The sequence below is a fragment of the Phyllostomus hastatus genome, unplaced genomic scaffold (genome assembly GCF_019186645.2).
Source record: "Phyllostomus hastatus isolate PE091 unplaced genomic scaffold, TTU_PhHast_1.1 phas_contig_1, whole genome shotgun sequence".
Lineage (NCBI taxonomy): Eukaryota > Metazoa > Chordata > Mammalia > Chiroptera > Phyllostomidae > Phyllostomus > Phyllostomus hastatus.
The window spans coordinates 18,692,126-18,717,500 of record NW_025333498.1 but is presented as its reverse complement, the minus strand read 5'-3'; the positions used below and the strand labels follow the sequence as shown (position 1 = coordinate 18,717,500).

The following is a 25,375-nucleotide window of genomic DNA, read 5'->3' as shown; positions in this document are numbered from 1 at the left end:
ATTGCAGCCGCGCTGATTAGGCCGGGGATTCTTTCCCTTTTTTCTCTGCCCTCCCCTTCCCGCGAGCGGCAGGGCGGGCGGCTGGAATTCTGGGGGTGGCCGGCGGCGGGCGGGGATGGGAGGAAAGGGGAGGCCGGCGCGCCCCGGCTGCCAGCCTCCGCAAATGGAAATTGGTGCCAGCGCCCGTTAGGAGTTCGGAGCAAACCTGCCAAGAGGTGGAGCGCAGAGGGTCGGGCACCCCTCACTCTTCGGCTTCCCTCCCCCGGCTTCCCAGCGCTTGTCATATCCTGTCTCTGGCCTGATATTTCACGCGAGCAAACGGGAGGGAATTGCAATGAAGATTTACGTGTGCTCTGAGTGTGACTGGTTTCCCAGTGCTTCCCGTTTCCATTTTTCACTCGCGCTTTGGGGAGCGCAGTAGGGCGCGGGGGGAGCTAGTCTGCGCGGCGGCGGGCTGATCACAGGGCTCGGTGTCTCCCAGCGGGCCAGGAGACTGTGAGAAAGGCTTGCCAGAGCTTTGCCCCCGAGGGCTGGAGCCGGCCCCCGCCTACCCTAGCCCAGCTTTGTTTCTCCCCTCTCTCACCCCTCCCTCTCGCGCTCCCTCACTTCTATCCGGCGCATCCTAGCTTTCCCTCCTCTCGCCCCTCTCCAGTTCTTCGGAAACGCCCCCTTCCTCTGGCCCCTGCACCCTTCTGCCCTCTACTTCGCGGGTTTCCCGGGGACCGGCGCGCCGTGGCCCGGCCCGACCCCGCCGCCGCCGGGTGCCAGGTTAGGTGACTCCGGCGAGTCTGTGGGGCCTCAGCCCACCCCGGAGCCGGGGCCGCCAGCCCTCTCGGCTCCCAGGCTCGCTCATGCCAAGGCCTGTTGCGTGATTCCAACTTGGGCTGACATTCCCTGCCCCGGGCGCTCCGGCGTAGGCCTCTTAATCATCTTGTCTGCTGCAGATCCTCGACACCAGCCAATTTACTGCCCCGTCTCTCCTTGCTGGTTTCAGGAGGGGGAGGGGAGAGCTCACAAAGGAGGGGAGCGCACAGTAAACCGCAGGGGGAAGGCTGGCACCAGCTATTGGCACTCAAAGAAAACCACGGAATTTGGAGTTCGGGGGAGGGAGAACAGGAATGGAGGTCTGCTGGGCAGCGGCTGCTTAGGGAAGCCAGAATCGAGAGGTCAATGGGATTCAGCCCAGGCCACCCTATCCTGGGAAACCACCCAGGAATGCAGACGGACACAGAGTTGTGTAACCTCCCTGCCTTCTGCAGAGCTCCAACTCTCCGGACCATACTCTGTGGTAAATCACACTCGGTGCAGTCCCCAAAACAATCTGGCCAGGAAAGTTGGGGTTCCTCTCAGGATAATGCCACTGAGCTGAGGAAGTCCCTCCTGTCTGATGTCTGTTTTCGTGGCAGAGGTGAGTTGAAGAGATGCAACAAGTATGGCCTGATGAGCATCCTGGAGAAGAGGAGGTCTGGCTCTGGCAAGCAGGGTTTTCTGGCTTGCCCCCAACCTCCTCTGCAGCAGAGCCCCCTCCCTTCAGAGGGGTTGCCCGAGGCTCAGGCTTCCATGTTGGAAAGGCACAGCGTCTCCCAGGGCTGGAGAGCTGCTCTTCCACACAAGGTGAGGTTAGAAAGGCTTCTGGCTAACTGTGAGCCTCATGATTGTAGGCAAAATAAAGCCTCCTTGTTTGGGGGCACCGGGCTCGAACAATATACTACACAGCGAAAATGTACTGAGTGCTTACTCTGCACCAGGCACTATAGTACATCATTGCCCAGTTACATGCTTATAACTCTGAGATAGCTCTTTTTATGTTTCCTGTCTTATGGGTCCTCACACTGCAACACAGAGAGGTGAAATGGGTAGCCCAACGTCACACAGTGAATTATTGAAGCCTGAGAGCTGCTACCAACTGTGGGCCCCAGTGCTTTCAAGAAAAGAACTTTAAGTTCAGGTGGGCATTACTCACTTACCCCTGGCCTTTGCAGGGAATGTGATAAAGCAGGGTCATTTCCAAAATTGGAAGCTAGTTGGGTGAGACCCAAGGTGGTAAATTGAGCTGAATGATGTCTGGGTCGCTCCTCCCCACCCCCGGAGTGTGAGGTGGAAAGGTGCCATTTGCACAGTAGTGTGCATCAGTCTCCATGTGAGTGTGCCCGTGTGTGAGTGTGCAGATGTGGGTCTGTGTATCAGTGTGTGAATTTGTGTCATGTATGTGTGAGTGTGTCATTCAGTGTGAGTGTGTGACTGTGTTTCTGAGAGTGTAATAGTACAGATGTGGCTGCAGTAGTCATGGTGTGTGACTGTATGTGTACTAGCGAAGCCCTGTGCGCCGAGGTCGCCCTGCATTCCTGAGCAGAACCCGGGTCTCTTGAGGGCCTGGGTGACTCAGTGAGTTCTCGGCTCAGCCATCCCCAGAAAGGCCGCGGGGCGACGGAGGGGAGAGTCCAATGTAGGGGTCTGACCCGGGCTGCGGCAGCGTTCAGGCCCTGGCTGCGGTTTCCCTTCGCGGCTGGGAAGCACTGTCCCGCCAGCAACGCGGGCGCGGAGGCGGCAGAGACCGCCCAGGCGCCGGTGGGGCACGGTGGGCGGAGGCTGGAGCCGACAGGCGCTGAGTGACTCACCGCACGAGCTGGGGAGCCCCGCGTCAGGACGCGGGTGGGGGGTGCAGCGCGCACATTCTGCGGGGCCCGAGCCCAGTGAGCCTGTCTCTTCACCTCAGCGCACTTCGCGGCGCTCGCAGCCTTCTGAAGACGTGAATGTCGCTCTTGGCTGACCCGCTTCGCAGCCTGCACAGCGGCTCGAGCTTCCAGGTGTTGACACCGAGGTAAAAACGCACACGTCCCATGAAAACAATAATTTATTTAAATAATCTCTTCATATTGTAAAATCAACATTAAGAGCATGTTGTTTTCATAATAAATAACCCCAAAATACCTTTCATTTCAAGAACAAAGACTTTAGGATAAGATATAACAAACCCAAATCAGTAGCTTAGTTTAACAGAAAATTTTCTGAACCGGAGGGGCTTCTGAGGTCACTGCTAATCCGCAGTTTTCACAAGTGGGGGCTTACAAAAATGTCTGAAAAGATGAATGTTTTTATACAAATAAATCAGTGGGAAAATCTGCACAGACACCTTTATTTACAAATTCCATGTCGAAGTCCAGGCTAATAATCCTGAATAGGTTTTTAAAAAAGATAATTTAAACACATTTTTTTGCAGTGTCCACATATTAAAAAAATCATTTTTCCCCAACATCAAAATGAGGTCATCCGCAAAGGCACCTAAACTTTTAAAAAATAAAAAAATAAAAACAAAACTCCACTGGTCATGAATGAGGAGAGAGCTAAGGGGCAGAGTTCCTGGCTGGGAGAGAGCTAAGGCGGGAGAAGGATGGGGCTCCAAGGGCTGGAAACCGCAGAGAGGGAAAAGGCGGCGGCGGGCCGCCGGGTCACCGAGGGGAGTGGGGGAGGGCGGGCCGCCAGGCGGGACCCAGGAGGTCACTAACCCGGCGGATCGCGCCGAGCCTGGGGGCTGGCGAGGAGAAAGGAGCTTCAGAGCGCCTGGGAAGCCTCGCGGGCGGGGGAGGAGTCCCTTTCCTGGACTCAGCTCGTGGCCCGAGGCGACAAAGGCGCCGGACGGCCTCGCCGGGGAGGGAGGCGAGGGGAGGCAAGTCTGAGGCGGGGCTCAGGTCGCGAGGGCGGCCGTGGCCCGCGGCAGCAGCCGGGGGGCCTCCGAGAGGAGCCTGCACATTCCCAGATGCTCAGTGGCCACGCGAGGGAGCAGGGCTGGGGGCAGGCCGTCCCGGGCCATAACCTCCCGTAGGGGTGGCATCGGGGGGCCAGCTGGAGAGACCTTCCAGCTTGGGTGCGAGCACTATCGGGTCTCTGCTCTCAGTCTTTGGCGCAGTCTCCCTGGGGTTAGAAAATCGTGCCGGCGCTCACTGGGGCGCCCCCGCCACTGTGGTGGTGGTGGTGGTGGTGGTGGTGTGGCTGCGGAGTCTGCGCCGGGTGCAGCAGCGGCGCGGCGGCCTGCAGGTGTGAGGCGGAGCCGGAGGTCTGGTGGTACCACGGGTAGTTGCCCAGGAAGGCCGAGGCCGCGCTGCTCGGGCTAGAGCCGGAGCTGCCCGCGCCACTGCCTCCGCTGCCCGGACCGCCGCCGCCTCCCATCCGTTGAGGCGCGCCGAAGTCCCAGGAGGCCGGCGCGGAGACCGGCGGCGAAGCGCAGGGTGGCGAGGAGCTAGCCCCAGGGTGCTGCTCCGTGGGGATCTCACCACTTTTCCACATCTTCTTGAACTTGGATCGGCGGTTCTGGAACCAGATTTTGACCTTTGTGGAGAAGGGACGCGAGCATTAGTGGAGGAAACTCAGCACGGAGCAAGGAAGGGGAGAAAGCTTAGGAAGACCGACAGCAAGAGGAGGGCATCGAGTACTCTGGGCACACTGGCGGGTCGCGTGCCGCGGCGTGGGGGGCCGCGATGATTTCTACTCCGTTGGGTGGTCATCTCAAAAAGCCTAAGACCGCTGGTGTGCGCGCCCCTTGGTGATGTTGACACAGGGAGGATGTCGGGGTGCCAATTATTTTACCCGCTTAATGAGTAGCGCAGAGAAAAGACGACGTGGTGCCGGATTGTGCCCACCCTGTCCTTACCCTGGGGGATTTCAGTTTCAAGTGTAGAAGTTTACACCGCCCAAGGCGCGGGCCTCGAAATCCTTAAGATTATTTTTTAAAAAGATATACTTAAAACATTGTCCTGAACCCTCCTGCTTTTCAGCCATTCCAGACCAGCTCGCTCCTCATCCTTCCTCCCCCACTCCCAGCCCGCCCGCAGCCGCTAACCCTCACCTGAGTCTGGGTGAGGCCCAGGGACGCGGCCAGCTCGGCTCGCTCAGGCAGTGCCAGGTATTGGGTCTTTTGGAAACGCCGCTGAAGAGCCGCCAGCTGGAAACTGGAGTAGATGGTGCGGGGTTTCCGGACTTTCTTTGGCTTCCCGTTCACTATCCGAATTTCAGGCTCGAGGTCCTCTTTCTCTGCAACGAATCGGAATCGTGAGAACTGCGCAATCTGGCAACTCAAGAGTTCCCGCGCGTGGAGAGGCCCCCGGCGTGGGACTTGGCCGGAGGCGGGAGACGGATTCTCAGGCGCCACTTCGCAAAGCGCGGAACGGTGCCGGCACCGACCCCGACCCCGGAAGCTGGGCCCTCCAGCAAAGAGGGAGACAGGCGCGTACTGGAGAGAAAGGAGAAGCCGGCGGCTAGGGAAGGAGGTTGCCACGAGGTATGCACCGCGCGGCCCTCAAGGCCACCCGGCCCGACAAGTTGAGCGCTCAGGGACGTACCCAGTGACCCTCGGCAGATTGGAGGTTAAGAATGGCGAGGGCGCCGGAGCAGGCCGGGCCGGGAGCAGGTAGGGTGAAAGCCCAGGACTCCGGAGGGATCCCCGCCCCAAACGTTTTTATCCCACCCATCTAGCAGCTGGACCGACTTGGCACCCTTGACACCTGCGTTTTGCTTACCAGGTTCGTTGTTGGCCGGGGACGAACTGGTCCCATAGGGTGCGTAGGAGGTGTAGGCGGCGGTGTATCCCAGGTCGTAGCCACCCTTGGCGGAATAAGGGACATTGTTGAGGCCGCTGGCGTGGTATTGGTAGGAACCCATGTGTGCGTAGGGCGAGCCCCCGCCGCCGCCTCCGCCCGCCGGGTGCTGCTGGTTGGTGTAGTAGCTGCTGTCGGTAGCTGTGGACACCGGGAGGGTCGGCGACTCCTGAGGCTTGTGGAGGCTGCTGACGTTGCTGCTGCCCGGGCCAGCGCCACCACCGCTTGGGGGCTGCTGGTGCTGGTGGTACGTGCTGGAGGCCGTAATCTGGGTCGAGTGCATATCAGCCACCAGACTGTCAAAGACTCCAGTCATCCTGGCCCGGGACGGGAAAGAGCAGGGGTGGCGGGCTCGACGGGGGGAAGCGAGGCGCCTCCTCCGTCTCTCCTGTCCCCTCCAGCAGCCAATGTAATTACGGGGGGAGGGGGTGTGGGGTGGGGAGGAAAACAAAAAAATGTGGCAATGGTACAGGCAACTCCTCCTCCGGGAGAGGCAATCACCGTGCACAGCTCCGGACAGTTGCCGCCGGCCGCATCCTCTCTCCGCCTCTCGGCCTGCTCGGCTTCTTGCCCAACGCCGGCTCTGACGGGGGGCGGCAGCGGAGGGGGGGCAGGGGTGGCGGGGCCGGGCTGAGGATCCGGGAGGCGGGAGGAGCTGAGCGGTTAGCAGCAGCTTTAGGATTGTCTGCAGGGCGGGCTCCTGCAGGGTGGGCATTTAACACTCGTCACGTGAGCGCAGGCGACGTCACCTAGCAACAGCCAATCAGAAGCGCGGGCCCGCGAGGTTACAGGCACACTGGAACGCTAGGCGGGCGGGTGTCGCGGGGCCGGCGCTGCGGCTGCTGTGGTCGCGGGTGCAGACAGGCCGCTGCTGAGTGTGAGCAGCGAGGGACTGGAGGTCGGGTGGGGAGTTAGGGTGGCCTATGGCTGGCGGACAGAAGGCAAGAAGACGGACACTGGCATTTCCCATTCAGTGTACAAGTGCCAACCAATCCCAGTGATTCTTATCAGCCAGCCTGAGGTCAGCTTTCAAACATCAATCAAAATAAAGCAGTCCCGAGAGCCGGGCCAATTCTAGCTACGTTTTTCCTCAAAGTGTCTGGCATTTACTCTTCTTGCTAGCCACTCGGCACTTGACATAGTCAATTGATGTAAATTATTCTTAAACCACGTACTGTATATTAATATCTGCTCCCTAGCTAACCCGCAGGGATATCAGGACAAGTAATTAGATAATATTTAAATGATTTTCCTTGTTGCTTTAGAGAAAAGCTGTATAAATTCAAAGGTATTGTTACTAACGATATACTATTTGACATCACTTTTCCTTGTACTTTCCTGACACGTGGAGATTGTGTGTTCGATGGCCAACTGACAGCAGGAAAGCTATGCCGGGGATTTTCTCTCTAGATTCGAAAACTACCAGACTGACCAGATGGTCTTCCAAGTTCATTTTAACTCTAAATTCTGTGTTTTTACAAAACAGGAAGTGGAATAATGCTTAAGAGGGAGAGTCGTCTCCTACTCCAAGTTTTGGTAAACTTACAGCAACAAATAGAAAAGTTTTATCTCATGCGTTTAACCCTATTTTAAAGTTTTTCACGTTAGGACGCTGTTCCTCCCTACCTTTGCAATTTCTTCGTTTAAATCGGAAGTAGAGGCTTCCTTTATGCCTCTATTTCCTGGTGGTTGGAAGCTGTTGTTTGGAGTTGGAGGACGCTGGCCTTTACTGGACTCCCAAATCCGCAGTTCCTGCGGCAGTACCTACCTTGTAGCGACACCTGCTGGAGGTGTGCATGGTTGCGGGCGGGCCCAGTAGACAGTCTAATCACGCTGAGGCGCCAGCTTCTGAAACCCCCCAAAAGAACAAAATAGTAATTAAAAGCCACAAAATTGTGGTAGTGCGCGCCATCTGAAGCGCCCCCTTCCTAAAGACATAACGTGTAGCTGGAAGAACTTGTTACAACAACTGCCTAATGGAAAACAAGTTGATACTTTGAAAAATATGATCTTTGGTTTTCTTCCCCAGAAAAAGCAAGTGTGTAATTAAAGCTACAGCATCCACACAGCTCAGCCTCTGTGGAATAATGAGGAAGGTAATCCGCCTTCAAATCTGCCTGGATTTAGTTCCCAGTCTTCCTTCTGGTTAATGGAGAAGAGCAAGATGTTTAGAAACGCTTTGGGAGGTGGGGCTCACCACCAGGGGACCACACTGTGGCATCTCTGCACTCTGCCTGCTGCTTGGGGGGCCCCAATTACAAAATTAAGCTAGAGATAATTTAATCAAGATTGCTTGCTTATGTCTTGACTCCAAATTCCAAGTCACCACAATGGTAGCTGTTTTGACCTACTATAGAAACCTTTCCCCCCTGAAAATGAAATATAAAAGATTCCATTGCGACCCTCCGGTTCCCTTTCCCATCATATCTGAACACGGGCCTTGGTGGTCATAAAAGGAGGGAAAGTAATACTGACGCTGGCCTCACAGCTCTTTAGCATGTGGACTAGTTTGAAACAAGGTAAAAAAAAAAAAGATTCCATTGCAATCCTTTTGCCTTCTCTGAGTTCCTTTGCTCCCACCCCAAGCATGTCCTCCAGACTTTTTCATAGTGGTAAACGTGTTGTATTTTCTTTTCTCTGAGAACTTCCATTGATAGCCTTAAATCCTGGTCAGCTGAGATCTAGAAAACGGCATCTTCCTGGAAGGAAATGTAACTCCAGTTCTCTCTTAACTGGAAAACAAGGGCTGTGTGTGGATGTAGGAGAAAAGGAGAGATAGAAAAAGAGAGGCAGAAGTTGCAGCTGCATTTGTGGAATCAAGACTTGAGACAGTAATTCTGATGATCCAGTACAAATTTGGGTTTGCCCAAATCTGATTGCTGCATCACAATATCCAAATGATTTCCTCACTTTGGTCTAAGGTCGGGGGAGCAGTCCCATAGAAAACTGATATTCTCATCCACAGTTCAGAGGAGACTGATGGCCCTCTCTACAGTGCTGTGAGAAGAGTTGAGAGGGAACTCAGAGTGCATTTGGGTGAACCGAGGTGCCTCCTTTCTCCCAAACTTCCTCCTGTGCCTCAGGGCAGCATCTTTCCTCTTTTCTGCTTTAGGCTGTTTCTTCCAGCCCAGGCATTCTTCTACTCCACAGGGACCTAGGGAGGATGGGGGAAGGAGCGGAACTCACTGTCTCTGCTCTTGCCTTGTTATGTTTCAGTCCCATCGCTGAGATACTCCTGCTTTGGATCCCGTGTCCACCAGTTTGTGTCCACAGCACTTTTATCTGGTCATTGAGTCTCACTGTCTCCTTACAAGGGAACCTAAGGCAACCCTTATCAGGTAAGGACAGAACAGTGTGTGTGTTTGGGGGCGGGGGGAGGGGGGATCATCATTCCCATTGGACCGAGGAACACTGAAGCTGGAGGGCAGGCACAACTTTCTTTGAGTTAGGTAACCCTTCTTTCTCTGTTGCCATAGTGCAAGCCACAGGTTATTTACTGTGAGCCATGTTTGAAGAGCTCCTGGTTTGTAGACCACAAGTGGCCCTGGAGAACAGGTCACTGCTTTCAGCTCCCTGCCCCATCACTGGCTTTGGGTTAGGATTTCAGGACTCAGGCAGTGCACTGTCTCTGCTCGGTCGTTGGGTGTCCTTGGTTACACAGAAAGCCGACCTGAAGGGTGAGGAAGAGGAGAAGTTGCCCCCCACCCTACCCTCAGGGGCTGGCAGGGAGCTGTGGGGGGCCCACCGGGGTGCCCTTCATGTGCAGAATGACAGGCCCATTCTCACTGGCCTACGCCACTGTGTCCAGCGGGTTGCTGGACGGCCCTGTGTCCCCACTCTGCACTGTCATATGGAGGGTCCCAGAACACTGGGTTGTGGGGCCATGGGTCTGAGAGGCACTCTTTCATGCCCCAAAAGAGTAGCTGTAGGAACCTGCACCATTAGAATCTCTTTGGGATTCATTCTAGAACTCAAAGACATTGGGAGAGGGTGGGAGTTTGGTTTGCAGGAGCTTCCCATTTCCACCTTTCCAGGACCAGACCAGTGTGCTGTCATCCCTTCTTCAATGGCCTTTGCATCTTCTTGGAGCCAACTCTAGCCCAGGCCTTTCTCATTGCGAGTGTCCTCAATCTGGTTTTCTCTGCTTGCCAGGAGAGTGGCCTCCAGGGACTCAGGGTGTGGTCAGCTCCTTCCAGCCCCTTTGATCCTTTAGGCAGACAAGATGAGATCCCTGACTTCGTGGTCTGCAACCTTGGGTTCCACCTTTTATCTTGCATAGATTCGATGAGAGGACATGAAGGAAACACACCTGTGGGGGAGGGCTTGCGGAAACTCTGCAGGAACCCTCCAGGTGGACCCACAGTTTTGTGACAGCAGGCACCCGGTGCAGACTGGATGGCCCTCAAGCCCTCCGCCTTCTGCTGCACTGGTGCGTCCCCCAGCGGCACCCTCAGGGCTCCTTTTCCTTCAGCACGGATGCTGTCTTGGATTTCCCCATTTTTTTTCCGTCCCTATGTATCTCCCTCTCCATCATCTCTCCCATGAACTTGAAGGTCTCAGTCAGCCACTTCCCTCCCACCTGCCAAGCCTGGCACAGTGCCAGGTGCTGGGGAATCCTGTCCTCCAGTAGCTCACAGTGAAGCGGAAAAAGAAGATATATTGCCATAACTAATGGCTAGCATTTATTTCTTGGGAGTTTACTGAGCACGAGGAGTTCTGTCAAGCCCTTCCTTTACTTTTGTTACCTCACTGACCCCCGGGAACGGTCTTATGTGGTGGGTAAAAAATTATCCACATTGTGGAAACCAAGGCTTAGAGAGACGGAATCATTTCTTTAAGAACACCGAGCACAGTCAGGACTGGAACTTGGATCTGGCCACTGCGGATCCGGCTGGGTTTCTGGCCTGGGGATCGCAGGAGAAGATCGCGCCGCACCCACCCACCTCTCCCGGGTTGCGATAGCAAGGGGGCGAATGTAAAGGGACATTGATAGCCCTGCAGTGAGCGTTCCCCTCTGGCCCCAAAAGCCGACGGGAAGGAGAGACTTCTCTGGGCAACTAGCCGACGCTCGGGCCAAGCGCGCAGCAAGGAAACTCAGACCGACCCCAGGAAGATCCCGGAACGGACTCGAGGGTCAGCCGGGAGACGGGCGCCCCCTGGGCCCTCAGGCGAACCTGAGTTCGAGGCCGGTGTTTTGTCCCTGCTGAGTCTCCGCCAAGGATTACCTTCGCTGTGCGTTCCAGTGTGAATAGCACAAAAGGCTTCAGGAGAATGGGCAGACCCTCGGCGTGGCATTCACAGCCGGGACCCTTCCGCGGTTGGGTCAGGGCCTGGGATGTCAGTTCTGCATTCTTCTAGAACCTTCAGATTCACTTTCGCTACCTGTCTTCTAGGTCTCCCGGACCCTAGCTAGGCCCGTTTCACTTCATTGCCTGTTCAGTGGTTAAAGAAAGGAACGTTCCTGAACGTAGGCGCCCAGCAAGGAGCGAGAGGTGTGCAAGCCTTCGAGGCGCTGAGCGGTGGCCTCGCCGCCGAGTCTGAGCTCGCAGGCCGGATACTCAGAACCCAGGAGGGCAAGCATCAACAGGCCAGAGGAACGGTTCTACTTCGATGGCTAAAAGCTGCCAGATCTTGGTGTCCAGGTCGTGAGGGATGTGAACGCTGATGGAGTAAGTTGCACCCTCCCCCATCCCTCCACCACAAGGACAAAAACTCAGACGGCTGGGATGTTCACTTTGCACTTTCAGCAGCACCCACAGTGCATGAGGAGGGGTGAGCAAGCAAATGGTTCTCACACGGTTTGTTCCCAGACCCGAAAGAAAACTGATGTCTCCTGCGCCTACGCTCCGCGTCTCCAGCTCCTGCATTCCCTTGGGAACGTTTGGGCCCGGGCGAGCGGAGGCTCGACGCGCCCAGGGACTTCGAGCAGGGGCCGGGAGGGAAGAGTTGTCTGGGTCTTGGAACCGATTGTACTGGCTCCCCCGCGTCCACCCGCGCCACCCGCTGTCAGGCTGAAAGGGCTACTCCTCCCCGCAGAGCAGTGGAGGTGAACCTCTGTGCTGCGACTGGAAGCTCAGCCCCGCGTGTCGCAGCGCTCCGTTGTCAGTTACAGCGTGTTTCTGGAAATTTCAGAGTCAAATTCGAGTTCTGCTATCTAGGTCCCTACTCAGGCCCATTTTACTTTATTGTCTGTTAGTGGCCAAAGTGCAGCACACAAAAGCTCAAACACATACCAGTTCCAAACAGGGTAAAAGTGCTCGGAAGGAAACGTTTGAAACTCGGAGTGCCCTTCTGAATACACGAATTCCTTTCTCGGCTACCCACTCTTTCCCTTCAGTCCCTCTCCTTCCTCCTCGTGTCACCTCCGATGGACGCAGAGAGTCTGTGCTGAAGCCTGAGCTCCCGGCCGGACTTCGCTGTGTTGAACCACTCTTGTTACTGTGTGTGTCCTTAGGGAAAAGACTTAATTTTTCCGTCCTTCATCGTTTGCATCTGTAGAATGCAGGTAATAATAATAATACCTTCCTACTGGGATCCCTGCCTGGGAATACATCATTACATGTTTTGTTCGTCTGCTGTTCCGTTTAGTCTCTGACCTAGGCTCTGCAGATTTTAAGAGGCTGAGGTAAGGGTGTTGCCCTACTCCCTTCTCCAGGTGGAGGAGCTAGTGGCAGATGTTGCTGCAGGGCTCCAATAGACCAGAGGGGCTGGGCATTTGGGCATGGGCCTCCGGGTGGGGGTGGACGGTCAGGTCTGTAGGGAAGGGGCCAGGTTCCGGGGATGTGGGGAGCACAGGGCTGCCTACAACACTGAGTTGAAGAAAGAAAGGTTCTAACACGGCTCCTAAGCTGTGTGGTCTGGCACTACCCTCACTCAGTCCACTGGACAGTCTCGCTGTGCCAAGCATTAGGTAGTTTCCCTGTGCGACATACCTCCCTGGCTGCTTCTGCTCACCAGCCTTAAAATGGAGAGGGCAGTGAGGAGGAGCTCTGCAAGTTATTCACAGGGGACAAACTGTCCCTCTGGGTAGCAATGCAGGCTCCTTGAATCTTTTTTGAATAAAAGGAAATATTGTTAAAAAATTACAAAGTACACCCTGGCTGGTGTAGCTCAGTGGATTGAGTGCGGGCTGCGAACCAAAGCATCACAGGTTTGATTCCCAGTGAGGGCACATGCCTGGGTTGCAGGCCATGGCCCCCAGCAACTGCACATTGATGTTTCTCTCTCTCTCTTTCTCCCTCCCTTCCCTCTCTAAACATAAATAAATAAATAAATCTAAAAAAATTTACAAAGTATTACAAAGTTATCTTGGGATAACAAAAGGGAAATGTGAAAAGCAACCTGGATCCCCAGATGATGAAATGTCAAACACAGCCCTGGCTGGCGTAGCTCAGTGGATTGAGCTCGGGCTGGGAACCAAAGTGTCCCAGGTTCGATTCCCAGCCAGGGTACATTCCTGGGTTGCAGGCCAGAACTCCCAGCAACCGCACATTAATATTTCTCTCCCTCTCTCTCTCTCTCTCCCTCCCTTCCTTCTCTAAAATAAATAAATAAATAAATAAATAAATAAATCTTTAAAAAAAAAGAAATGTCAAACACTTTGTTGGTGTGGGCCATGTGTGCCTTGCATGGTGAATCCCTAATACCTAGGAGGAGTTGAGTGAAGAAAAATGACATGTAACAGTCTTGAAGGATAAAACAGAGTTAGCTAAGTGAACAGCTCAGAGAAGAACATTACAGGAAGAAGGGATAGCATATGCAGAGTTCAGAGTCTAAAAATGACATATGAAGATCCAAAAGAAGGCCAATTAGCTTGGACCACCGTGAGTGAGAACACGGTGCAATATGGGGCTGGCAAGGTAGGCAGAAACTAGATCATGTAGGACCAAATAGGTTTTCAGCCTGAGGACAATGGGAAAATTTAAATGGCTAAAACATTAAGAAACTAAATGTGTTATTCTGAAGTTATAAATTTGCATGCAGTTACAAGAAGTAATAAAAAGACATCTTTTGCACTCTTCATTCAGTTTCCCCCATGGCAGTCTCTTACAAAATTATAGGATAAATCACAACCAGGAGATTCTCATTGATATAGTCAAGATAACAGAATGCTTTTATCAACAAAAGGATCCCTTGTTTTGCCCTTTTAATGCCACATCTGCCACTTTCCATCGCTGACACCTCCTTGACCCCTGGCAACAATGAATGTGTTCTTCATTCCTATAAGTTTGTCTTTCATTAATGTTATATAAATGGGACCATATGGAATCATTTGGGACTGGCTTTTTGCACTCAGCATAATTCTCTGGAGATTCATCCAGATTGTATATATGAGTACTTTTCCCTTTTTGTTGCAGAGTAGTATTTCACGGTATGAATGCACCACAGTTCGTTTAACCATTCATTCACTGAAGGACACCTGGGTTGTTTTCAGATGTGGGTTATATATGAATGAAGCTGCTATGAACATTTGTGTTTATGTTTTTATGTTAACACAAGTGGGAGTGGGATCTGTTCTAAAAGACCTCAAATCTTAGAGCCAGAGTTTCCCTGAGAGAAACAAACATATCTACAAATCTGGTAGGCTCTTTTTTCCCCAAGAAGTAAAAAGAAAGGATAAAATACTTTATTGCAATTTGCCAAAGTTCTTTGCATCAGAATCCCTAGGACTCTGGTTAAAACATTAAAATGTGCTCCTTGGACCTGGCTCAGAGGATGTCAGTACAGAGCTGGAGAAATCTGCTTTTAACAAGTCCCCCCAAGGTGATCCTTTGGCTAGGAAAGTTTGAGAACAGGGGCCTACAGGTTAGGATGATAATAATGACTTCCATTCACTGAGCTCTGACTTGAGCAACTGGAACCAGAGAGGTAAGTGGTCCATCTGAGGTGACAGGATTTGGAAGTGATGGGCCTGAGACTTCAATTAGAAGTATCTGACCCTAAACTAAGCCTTGACTCTGAACCACAGAGTGGAGTAGGGTCTAAGACACCAAGTTTGCAGAGAGGCAGGCACATCGATGACGCCAAGCAATGGCTTGTCTGGGGTTCACTCTATTAGCTGTGTGACTTCAGTCAGATTTCACAGGTTCCCTGGGCTTTGGTTTTGCTCTCTGTTACATGAGGGTGTTTCAAGAGGTGTGGGCTGTATTACATGTTGGGCAAGTGTTACTGGTCTTTGTGCTCTCTCCTTTTATTACACTGCCTTTTTTTTTTCAAATGGGGGCAGTAATGAAGGGGCTGTTGGGGAGACCACAGGTATTTTTGAAGCCAAACTTGGAGAGAGAGGACCTCAAGGGCTAGGAGGAGTAGAGACCAGCTCTGAGAAGATAGACCAGTCTCCTGGGGTTAGCAGGCAAGGACAGGAGAATGCAGAGGGCCTATCTGGGCCTGGGAAGGGCTTTTGGGAAGAGCAGCAGAGGGCCTTTGTGCGGTTTCCCTGCACTCATCAGGAGCTCAGGGCAGTCTGCTTTCAGCTTGGTTACAGTGTGTATCCAAAGCCAGGGGACTCCATTTCCTCACTGGGATATTTTGAGGATTTGTGTTTTTGATGTACTTCAATCATTTCAAGTGAAAAGTGTTGTAGGAGGGCAAAGAATCATTTGCTCACTTAATTTTCTTGTTTACATAGCATTTGTTTTAAAGTAGTAGGAATCTAAATTCCAAATGTGGTTACAAAATCAGCCTTTACTTAAACTGGTAAGTGCATTTTAATGAAGCTTAATTTTAAAGCACACATTTGCATATTGAAGTTTATGTGAAACAACTTTTCGAGTATGCTCTACAGGGCGCCAGTTTCTGGTGTTCTAAGAATGGAACAATTCTTTTGAACTGCTTTTCATGGCCTGGAAACCTTAGCTCAACTGAGGTAAGGCTTAGCAAAATGGTGAGGATACAAATTAATACATTTTCAAGTCATTTTTAGAATGTTCTTAGGATACTTTAGAACCCAAATGCTGCCATTTTGGGTAGTGTGTTAACCGTACTTATTCCACAGCTCATCTGTATTTAAATCAATAGGCATGAGAACTTAATATATGAGAATTGCCAAGCTAAAAAGAGATTGCTTCCATGTTTTGTTGATACCTTCATACAAAAAGCAAGCTGTATTATACACTTATTACCACTCTAAAAACTTCAGAGGGACTTTTATAATTATATAAAATAAAGTCAAGTCCTAGCTGGTGTGGCTCAGTGGATTGAGTGCTGGCCTGTGAACCAAAGGGTCGCCGGTTCCATTCCCAGTCAGAGCACATGCCTGGGTGGCAGGCCAGGTCCCTGGTGGGGGTGTGCGAGAGGCAACCACACCTCAATGTTTCTCTCCCTCTCTTTCTCCCTCCCTTCCCCTCTCTCTAAAAATAAATACATAAAATCTTTGAAGAAAATAAAGTGGATTTGTTTATTTTAAACCTTTATTGGTTGTGAAAGATAACACACAGAGAAAAGTGTATAAAATACAAAGTATGATGAATAATTATAAAATAAATATAATTATAAAAAAACATTGAAAACACCACCCAGATCAAGAAATAGCACATTGCACCCTGGCTGGCGTAGCTTAATGGACTGAGAGTGGGCTGTAAACCTGGCATCGCAGGGTTGATTCCCAGTCAGGGCACATGCCTAGGTTGCAGGCCATGACCCCCAGCAACCGCGCATTGATGTTTCTCTCTCTCTCTTTCTCCTTCCCTTCCCTCTCTAAAAATAAATAAATAAGATCTTAAAAAAGAAAGATATAGCACATTGCCATTACTCTCAGAACCCCTTCCCATGTGTCCCATCCTAGTCACGTCCTTTTCAACTTTCTCCTTCCACCTAGTAATCATTATCTTGACTTTTATGGTAATCACTTTCTTGCTTTTTAAAGTTTTGCCTGTTTTTGAACTTTATACACAGATGTAACAATAGTGACAAACAATGACTTGGCTACCTCACCTGCTGACTGACACCAGTGCAAAATTGGCTGGGTAGCAGTCCCCACCAGGACCCAGCGTACATGCAGCAGAGGCAACAGAACCACAGTCTTACAGCTGGAGTCACAATCCCACTTGTGCAAGGAGTGATCTTCTCCACCCAGCCCAGGCCTCTCACTTAGCTGACAGTTCCGCACATCCACAGCTAGTCAGCAGCACTGTGGGTTTGTTTTCTTAATATTATCTGAGAAAGGTTTCAGTCTCTTTGGCTTTAAATGACCCAACATGTTTCTTTCTTCCCGGTTTTCATCCCCCAGAATTTAGACTCTGCTGGATTAGGTTCCCTAGTTGGCAGTAATTTTTTTCCCACCCAGTACTCAATCTTTGATCTTAAACTACCAAGAGATTAAATGATTGTTTTTCTTTAACACTACAGAATGTATTCTTTTGTATGTCTTTTTCTGTTCAACTCATATTTGTAAGATTCATCCATGTTGTATGTATAGCTGGTGTTTGCTATTATATAATATTCCAATATGTAAATATGTGTATCTTAATTTATTCATTCTATTATTGATAGACATTGGATTGTCTTAATTGCTGTGAAGAATATTTTTATATACATATCCTGGTATATATACATGTTTTTCTGTTAGATATGTACAAAGGAATGGAATTCCTGGATCATAGGATGTGTTTATTTTATACTTTAGTAAACAATTCCAAATTATTTTCCAAAGTCACTGTGGTGTACATTTGTGCAACAGATTTTAAAAAAAGATGTGCCCACCCCAGACAGTGTGGCTTGCTTGGGCATCATTCCACAAATGAAAAGGTCACTGGTTCGATTCCTGGTCGGAGCACATACCTGGGTTGTAGGTTTGGTCCCCAGTTCCGGTGTGTACCGAACATAGCGAACCAGTATTTTTCACATTGATGTTTCTCTCCCTCTCTTTCTTCCTCCCTTCCCTTCTCTCTAAAATAAAAAATTAAAAAAAATTAAAAAATGTTTCCATGTTAATTAAAGTACCCAATATGGAGACATAAAAGTAAAATAAGTCATTCTTAAGTATGTCCATCTGCTCTATGTGTAAGTAGCCTAAAGCTCAAGTAAAGTGGTCCACCTCCATTTCTTTTCCCATTCCAGGTGCTTCTGGCTTACCCATGATATCATGGCGACTCTCCAGGGGAGACTGGGTACTTACAGATTGGTGAGACTGGTGGATTCCCAGGTGGGTGTCTTGGAGTAGGCAGGGCAAGATCTGAAGGTTCTTTTCACAGGCTGTGCCTTCTGTGCAAAGTGAAAGGTTCCTTTGAGGTCCCCTCCCTTTTTATACCTGCTTTCCTCAAAGCTGTAATCACTTCTGGGGTAGGAGTTTTGTTCAGAGTATGTTCTTTTCCCATCTGATGTTTTGGTTAGAGGGAGGGCCTCATTTAAATTCCTTGTCCCCAAATTATATGGCTTGTTGATTCACAAGTGACTGAATCAAGACTGACTTAGGGAAGTAGTTTCCCACCTTTTTTTTTTTTAAGCAGGGCGACCAATTTAAAAAAAATATTTTTTTTACTGTGGACTTTTCTAAACATACTCAAAAGTAGAGAGAATGATATTCCATGGATCTCTCTCTGAACTTCAACAATTATCAATTTATGGCCAATCTTGTTTATACCTCTCACACTCCCCTTCCCACTGGTTATTTATTTTTTATTTTTTATTTTTTTTGTATACAAGGTCTTTAATAGAAACAAAATGAGAGTGACACCTCTGCACTAGCCTACTAGGGGGAGGTGAGGACGGTTGGGCACCGTACTCAGCTCGCAGGCATACTCAGCAGTCACTGCTGCTCTGCTCGTAGCACATTAAGTTTTGTGGATACAGTGGGGGTGCCTGCCTTCTTGGGTGGGCTCAAAGCCATACTCTACTATATGATCAAGATCCCAAGTCTCCTCCTTGAAGTCCTTCTAGACTCTGGGTGCTGTTGCTTCTCAAAAGGACTGTTGGCTGGGTAGGGCTGTGTCTAGGCTCTCCAGGGCACGGTAGTTCACATGGGTATTAAGTCTGTAGCCTGCTGACTCCAGCACCACCAGCTCAAGGACCATTGCCTTGGCTTGCGGGAACTCTTGTCATGGGTGTGGGCCCTGGTGCCCTTGGTGTTGTGGCCCTTGTATAAGGTGTGTGGGCTCACCTGTTAGTCCACCTGCTCATCTGGCCCGCACCCCACAGCGAGCTCTGAACCATGGCTCAGGAGGCCCATGGGCACTGCATGGGCCCGCACTCTCACCACCTGGAGCCCAGGCCTCCTCGGCCGCCTGCTCATGCTCCCAGGTCAGCGACTGCTGCTTCTGGAACCCATGATGACGGCTTCCCTGGCATTATTTTGAAGGAAGTCACCGACAACAAATGATTTCATCCACAGACACTTCAGCATGTATTCCTAAAAGGTAAGCTTTAAAAACAAAACAAAACAAAAAAACCCATAACCACACCATCATTATCACATTTAAATAAAATTAACAATAATTTTTTAAAAGATTTTATTTATTATTTTTAGAGAGGGAAGGGAGGGAGAAAGACAGAGAGAAAGAAACATCTATGTGCAGTTGCTGGGGGCCGTGGCCTGCAACCCAGGCATGTGCCCTGATTGGGAATCGATCCTGCGACACTTTGGTTCACAGCCCGTACTCAATCCACTGAGCTACGCCAGCCAGGGCAAATTAACAATAAGTTTTAAATGTCATCGAATACCTTCTTATTACCCAGATTTTCCCTGTTGTTTCTTAAGTGCTGTGTTGTGGTTGGTTCATTGGAATCAGGGTCTCGTGTGATTGACACATTGCTTTTGGTTTCTGTATCTTCAGTCTCTTATTCTCTGTTTTGCTCACTCTCTTTATTTTCTCGTCATTGATTTGTGGATTATTTTCAGTAGCGGTTTCTTGTCTTAGATATTTTATTTTATGTTATTCCTGTGTTGATGCTAATTTTATTTTCGTGGTGAGAGAGAACAGCAGTAGTGCCTTTAGCATCCTTTCATTAAGAAAAATACTCAGTGATGCAAGGCTAGTATAAATCCAGTAACACTTTCAAATTACATTGTGTGTATGTGTGCATGCAAAACAGCTGAAAAACTGTAGGTCAGTGAGTTCTCAAACTTTTTGGTCTTCAGGACTCCTTGATACTCTTAAAATGTTCAAGGAGCCACAGTAAAATAAAAGCCACTTGTTTATTGATGTTTACTATCTTGGCATACTCAGAAACTAAGACAAAAATTTAAAAATTCATTTTAAGATAATAAATGCATTAGATGCCAACACAAATAATATATTTGTCAGAATTTTTTTCCAAAAAAAAACATTAGAAGAGCAATACTGTTTTACATCTACTTAAATCTCCATATCGTCTTGCTTGATAGAAGTCAACTGAATTCATGTATCTAGTTTGGTGTTTAATCTGGTATAATATCACTCACCATATAGCCTCTGGAAACTTTGCCATACATTTTTGAGAAATTGAGAGAGAGAAAGGCAAAGAAGTCTTAGCGTTAATATGAAAATAGTTTTCACCTCACAGAGTGTCTGAAAGGGTTTTGGGACCTCTGTAGGTTCTTGGACCACACTTTGAGAACTGCTGTAGAATATGTATGTGTGGAAGACATTATTATTATTAGTGTGTAAATGATGCTTAGTGAAGGCGTATGCATTTGAGGGTCTCGTGCGAAATAATCCTCAGTTCCCCCTCTCTCTCTGAGCTCCACAATTTCTTCCTGTCCCAAGTTTGGGACTGGCAGTACAAAAATATTTTGTGGTGTGGTAGTGGCATTTTAATTACATTCTATGTTATTTTTTAAGAGTGTTTAAAAGAACACTTCCCCTGCCAAATTCCATAACAAGCTCCATAACTTTTTCCTGAGAGTACAACTGAAGTAGCAGCATGAAGTGGAGAAACTGGAAGAATTTGGAAATATGGCTTCTAGTCTGAGGGCTGCTTCCAACAAGCTGGGTGACCAAGCTGGGTAAGTCATTTACCCTCACTGAACCTCTATAACAGAGAAGATAGATCAGGTTATTGTAAGGCCTTTTCTAGATCTTCCATGTAAGAAATGCTCTTATTGCTCAAAAAATAAGCCCATCCTGATGTTTCCTTTAACTCAGGGATGTTACATTGGCCTCACTCAGCAATTTGCAACCAGTGTGCTATAAGAATTTTAAAAACATTCAATACCTGACTATTTAGTCAGGGGCACTGACCCTTTTTCCCGTAGATTGTCAAATAAAAAAAATGACAACAGCCAACATAATAACTGCAATCCAGTATGAATGAATCAAATTATACCTTTTTTTGTCCTGATCAGCAAAAAATATAATATGCTTTTTCATGTGCTGCAGAATTTCAGTCATTAGTTTGTGTGTGCCATGAGATGAAAAGGTTGAAAATGGCTGGCCTAACTCAATGGGAGCCCAGCAACCTGAGAAAAGAGGGTTAGGGCCCGTTTTGGTTAGTCAGAGGGAGAGCAAGGATTGGATGCACCACGGCAGAGTCGGGATTGAAGAGTAGTGAAGTGAGTGTCAGAGCCTCCTGTCAAGGGGTTTTGCGAAGATTTTCCACACCAGTAGGTATGTTGAAAACAAGAACCAAAGGCCGACACTTGTTTTCTTGTTAGATCTTTATAACCTTCTAAACTCCATTCCCTTAAGGCAGGGTTGGCAAATTGTAGCACAGGAGCTAAGAATGGTTTATATACTTCCAAATGGTTGGAGGGAAAAAAACACCAAAAAGATGAATAATATTTTGTGTTACATGAAAGTTACATGAAATTCAAATTTCAGTGCCCATCGCTAAGGCTTTATTGGATCACAGGCACATTCATTTATGTACTGTCAATTAAATTAATGTGACAGACACAGTGTGGCTTGCAAACACTCACTCTCTGGCCCTTTGCAGAAGTTTGCAGACCCCTGCACTAATACAAACCTATAATTTGCATTGAATGGCTGCTCTTTCAAAGGCAGTTGACAAAGAATTCTAAATCATCCGTTCGTATATACACCTTCTTTGACTTACATTTGGTTCTTTTTAGGTTCTAATGAGTTCTGCTTCAAATCTTTCTTTTATATAAAAACTAGGTCTCCACTTTGATGCCCTAAATTAGGCATCTCAACCCCTTTTCTATGAAAGTTCTAGGCACCGGCAGGTGCTCTTCTGTGATCCCCACACCCTTCTTTGCGTCTAGCTGAAACTTCATCCTGGCTTCTCCTACAGACCACCTCAAATTCAAAACCACCTACACTCTTGGGCTTTCTATTTCCATGGCTTTTCCACCTATAACAATTGTTGAGAGTGTCAGGAGGAAGATGTGATCCCCCCCACCGTAAAAACTAGAATTCACTAGAATTCACTAGAACGACTTTACATTTTCAGTTTTGTCACTTCATGGTTTTCAGCGGTCTTCATTTCCCATTTTTCAAGGACATAGGCTGAGGTCTGAATCAGTTAATTCAACTGTTAAATTGAAAAACAGAACAAAACAAAATGGTCACTTTTCCTCTCTATGGAAATCCCTGGAATTTTTAAAGTCATAACGATACGTGTGTAGCAATTATTTACCCAGGATTTAATTTATAGAGGTATGAGTAAGTGAGGGCATGGAGAGGTCACTGTCACTGAGTGAACATTTACACTAGTCACTCAGGGCCCCTGGAGAAACACCAGGATAGTTAAGAGGCTGAAGACAGAAGGGAGGAGAAGTCTTTAGACCAGAGCCTTCATTGGGGTTTCTGGGAGAATGGAAATGCTGGGCAGAGTAAACAGTGTAGAACTGACTAGTCTGAATAATTCTGTTGGGCCTTGGGGGCTGTCCCTAGTTGCCAGGTACCTGGTCCTGGGTTTGATTTGGGGCAAAGGGTATATTGGCTTGGCTGCCTGAGAACTGGATAAGGAGCCAGTTGGGTGTGTGGGCTGGGGACTGGTGGTTTCGCATACGAAAGGCACGCTCTTAGGCAAGTTGTTATTAACTTTAGGAATTAGCAAACTTGGGAGGGGCAGTCTCTTCCTGGGTCTGTAAGGTCCCCAAATGCCAGAGTATCAGTAATACAGAAAATAAGGAAATACAAATAATATAAATTGGCTTTGTAATGAAGGGATGCCAAATAGACAAATATAGAATCTAAGAAAATACATTTATGTATTTATTTGGAATGATGATCTTCAACATTAAATCACACCTGTCAGAATGGCTATCATCAATAAATCAACAAACACATGTTGGCCAGAGTGTGGAGAAAAGGGAATCCCTGTGCACTGTTGACAGTAATGCAGATTGGTGCAGCCACTGTGGAAAGTAGTATGAAGTTACCTCAAAAAATTAAAAATGGTTCTGCCTTTTGACCCAGTGATTCCACTTCTGAGAATTTATCCAAAGAAATTCAAAACACTAATTCAGAAGAATATATGCACCTCTATGTTTGTTGCAGTGGTATTTACAATAGCCAAGATTTGTAAGCAGTCCAAATGTCCATCAGTAGATGAATGGATAAAAGTGCTGTGGCACACTTACACAATGGAATACTACCAGGCTATAAAAAAGAAGGAACTCTTACCCTTTGCCACAGTATGGGTAAACCTGGAGAGCATTATGCTAAGTGAAATAAGCCAATGAGAGAAAGACAAGTACCATATGATTTCACTCATATGTGGAATCTAGTGAACAAAATAAACTAACAAATTAGGAACAGATTTATAGATGCAGAGAACAGACTGACAGCTGTCAGAGGGGTGGAGGGTTGTGGGAACCCCCAAAACCTCATAGACACAGACAACAGTATGGTGATTGCCAGAGGGAAAGGGGGGTGGGGGAAGATAGAAGAGGGGAAGATGGTGTTGAAGGAGACTTGGGGTAGCAAACACACAGTATAATAACAGATGGGGTATTATAGAACTGTACACCTGAGACATATAATTTTATTAACCAATGTCTCCCCAATAAATTTAATATAAATGAAAAAATGGAAATCTGGAAATGAGTTTAAAATTAATAATACAATGCATAGGTACTCAAGATAAAATGTAAAACCAGTATAAAAGTTTATAATGTGAAAATTGAAAAGATTTTCACTCTTGTTCTTTTTGTTTTTCCTTTTAGGTGTGCACTTCATTACACTGGTCTCAAGTCAGTGTACAGGTAAGCCCTGGCTGCATCCGCACCTCAACCCACTCCCAGGGGACTAAAAAGCCTTCATACATCTCAAGGTGGGGATGAAAAGGGGGGCCATGATGGCTGACCATTCAAATAAAACAAAAAGAACAGGGGTTAAGGTGAAGATTAAAACATTTGGATTACATAATTTAGGCAAAAACAATGCTACCACCATCCCCTGTGTGGACTCAGGCAAGGACTGGCCCTTCTTAGGAAGAAGTGAGTGGCTTTTGGGCAAGCAGGGGACTTCCTGTAAGAGTGTGCCATCTCCACTGAGGTGGACAGGGGGGCCCAGGTGTAGCCACCAGTCCCCACAGAGTTCTTGCGCTCGGGGGGCACAAGGATCTTGATCTTCATCATGCTGGGAGCCAGGGTGGGGTCCTCTGCATCCTTTGGCAAGGCCTGGGTACACGGTGGTCCCACCAGACAGCACTGTGTGGGTACAGAGCTCCCTTACGGATGTCAACATCATACTTTGTGATGGAGTTGAAGGCAGTTTCATGGATGGCACCGGATTCCATGCCCAGGCTGGAAGAGGGCCTTGGAGCAGTGGAACTGCTTGTTGCCAGTGGTGATGACCTGACCATCGGACAGCTCCTGGCTCTTCTCCAGGGAGGAGCTGGAGGCTGCAGTGGCCATCTCCTGCTCCAAGTCCAGAGCAACATAGCACAGCCTCTTCTTGGTGTCACACACCATTTCCCACTCAGCTGTGGTGGGGAAACTATAGCCACACTCCGTGAGGATCTTCATGAGGTAGTCTGTCTGGTCCCAGCCAGCCAGGTCCAGACACAGGATGGAGTGGGGGAGGGTGTAGCACTCATAGATGGGCAGAGTGTGGGTGATCCCATCCCCAGAGTCCATCATAATGCCAGTGGTGTGGCCAGAGGCATACAGGGGTGGCATGGCCTGGGTGGCCACATGCATTGCTGGGGTGTTGAGAGTCTTAAACATGACCGGGGTCATCTCATGGTTGACCTTGGGATTCAGGAGGGCCTCAGTGAACAGGATGGGGTATTCCTTAGGGGCCACACAAGCTCATTGTAAAAGGTGTGATGCCAGATCTTCTCCATGTTGTCCCAGTTGGTGACAATGCCATGTTCAATGGGGTACTTCACAGTCAGCATGCCCCTCTTGCTCTGGGCCTCATTGCCCACGTGGGAGTCCTGGCCCAGGTCCACCATCCTGCCCTGGTGCTAAGGGTGTCCCATGATGGAGGGGAAGATGGCCCTGGAGGCATCATCACCCATAAAGCCAGCCTTGCACATGCCAGAGCCATTGTTGACCATGAGCACAGTAATATCATCCACAGTGAGCTGGGGATGGAGTAGACCTGAGGAGGTGGAAGAGTGGCAAAGGCGAGAGGCCTGTGTTTGCAGATGGACGCAAACACCCAGCAGTCTTCACTCCTGTTCTTAATCCCATTTCTTAATTAACCACTATTAACATCTTCCTAGAGGCTTAGCATGTTTATCCATCACACAGTAAAAGCAATGTCTTCACATGGTCAGCAGACCCTGTTACCTCCCTTTACTTTAACTCCTGTTTGCCTTATCCCTTCTCCTTACCAGCTGTTAGCATCCTCCAGGCAGGTTCCTGCCTCAGAGCCTTTGCTTCCATTTCCCAGGCTCTTCTTCCTGATAGCAGCCTGACTCTCCCATCACTTCCCTCTGTTCTTGACTCAAAT

At 48.9% G+C, this 25,375-nt stretch overlaps 1 protein-coding gene, 1 non-coding gene and 1 pseudogene across 2 annotated transcripts; 1 reads left to right on the top strand and 2 right to left on the bottom strand.

Moving 5' to 3' along the window:
* Window positions 1-3,918: 3,918 nt before the first annotated feature.
* Window positions 3,919-5,907, bottom strand: DLX2 (distal-less homeobox 2). Its single transcript, XM_045831138.1, has 3 exons — window positions 5,514-5,907; window positions 4,844-5,028; window positions 3,919-4,326 (listed from the first exon to the last, which is right to left on the bottom strand). Exons 1-3 carry the CDS (start codon window positions 5,905-5,907, stop codon window positions 3,919-3,921), a joined length of 987 nt encoding a protein of 328 aa, XP_045687094.1.
* A 181-nt stretch (window positions 5,908-6,088) lies between these two features.
* On the bottom strand, window positions 6,089-25,001 carry LOC123815864 (annotated as a pseudogene).
* LOC123814444 lies at window positions 7,992-8,111 on the top strand. The gene has a single exon (XR_006784912.1). It is a non-coding gene; the product is annotated as a small nucleolar RNA SNORA61 (small nucleolar RNA).
* Window positions 25,002-25,375: the final 374 nt, after the last annotated feature.

Bases quoted from the DNA above. Each gene is read 5' to 3' on its own strand.
- DLX2 (XM_045831138.1), bottom strand. From the start codon at position 5,907: ATGACTGGAGTCTTTGACAGTCTGGTGGCTGATATGCACTCGACCCAG. The intron at 5,029-5,513 runs GTAAGCAAAACG...GATTCGTTGCAG, and splicing joins CCCGGCCAACAACGAACCTG to AGAAAGAGGACCTCGAGCCT. The intron at 4,327-4,843 runs GTGAGGGTTAGC...TTCTCCACAAAG, and splicing joins TGGGCCTCACCCAGACTCAG to GTCAAAATCTGGTTCCAGAA.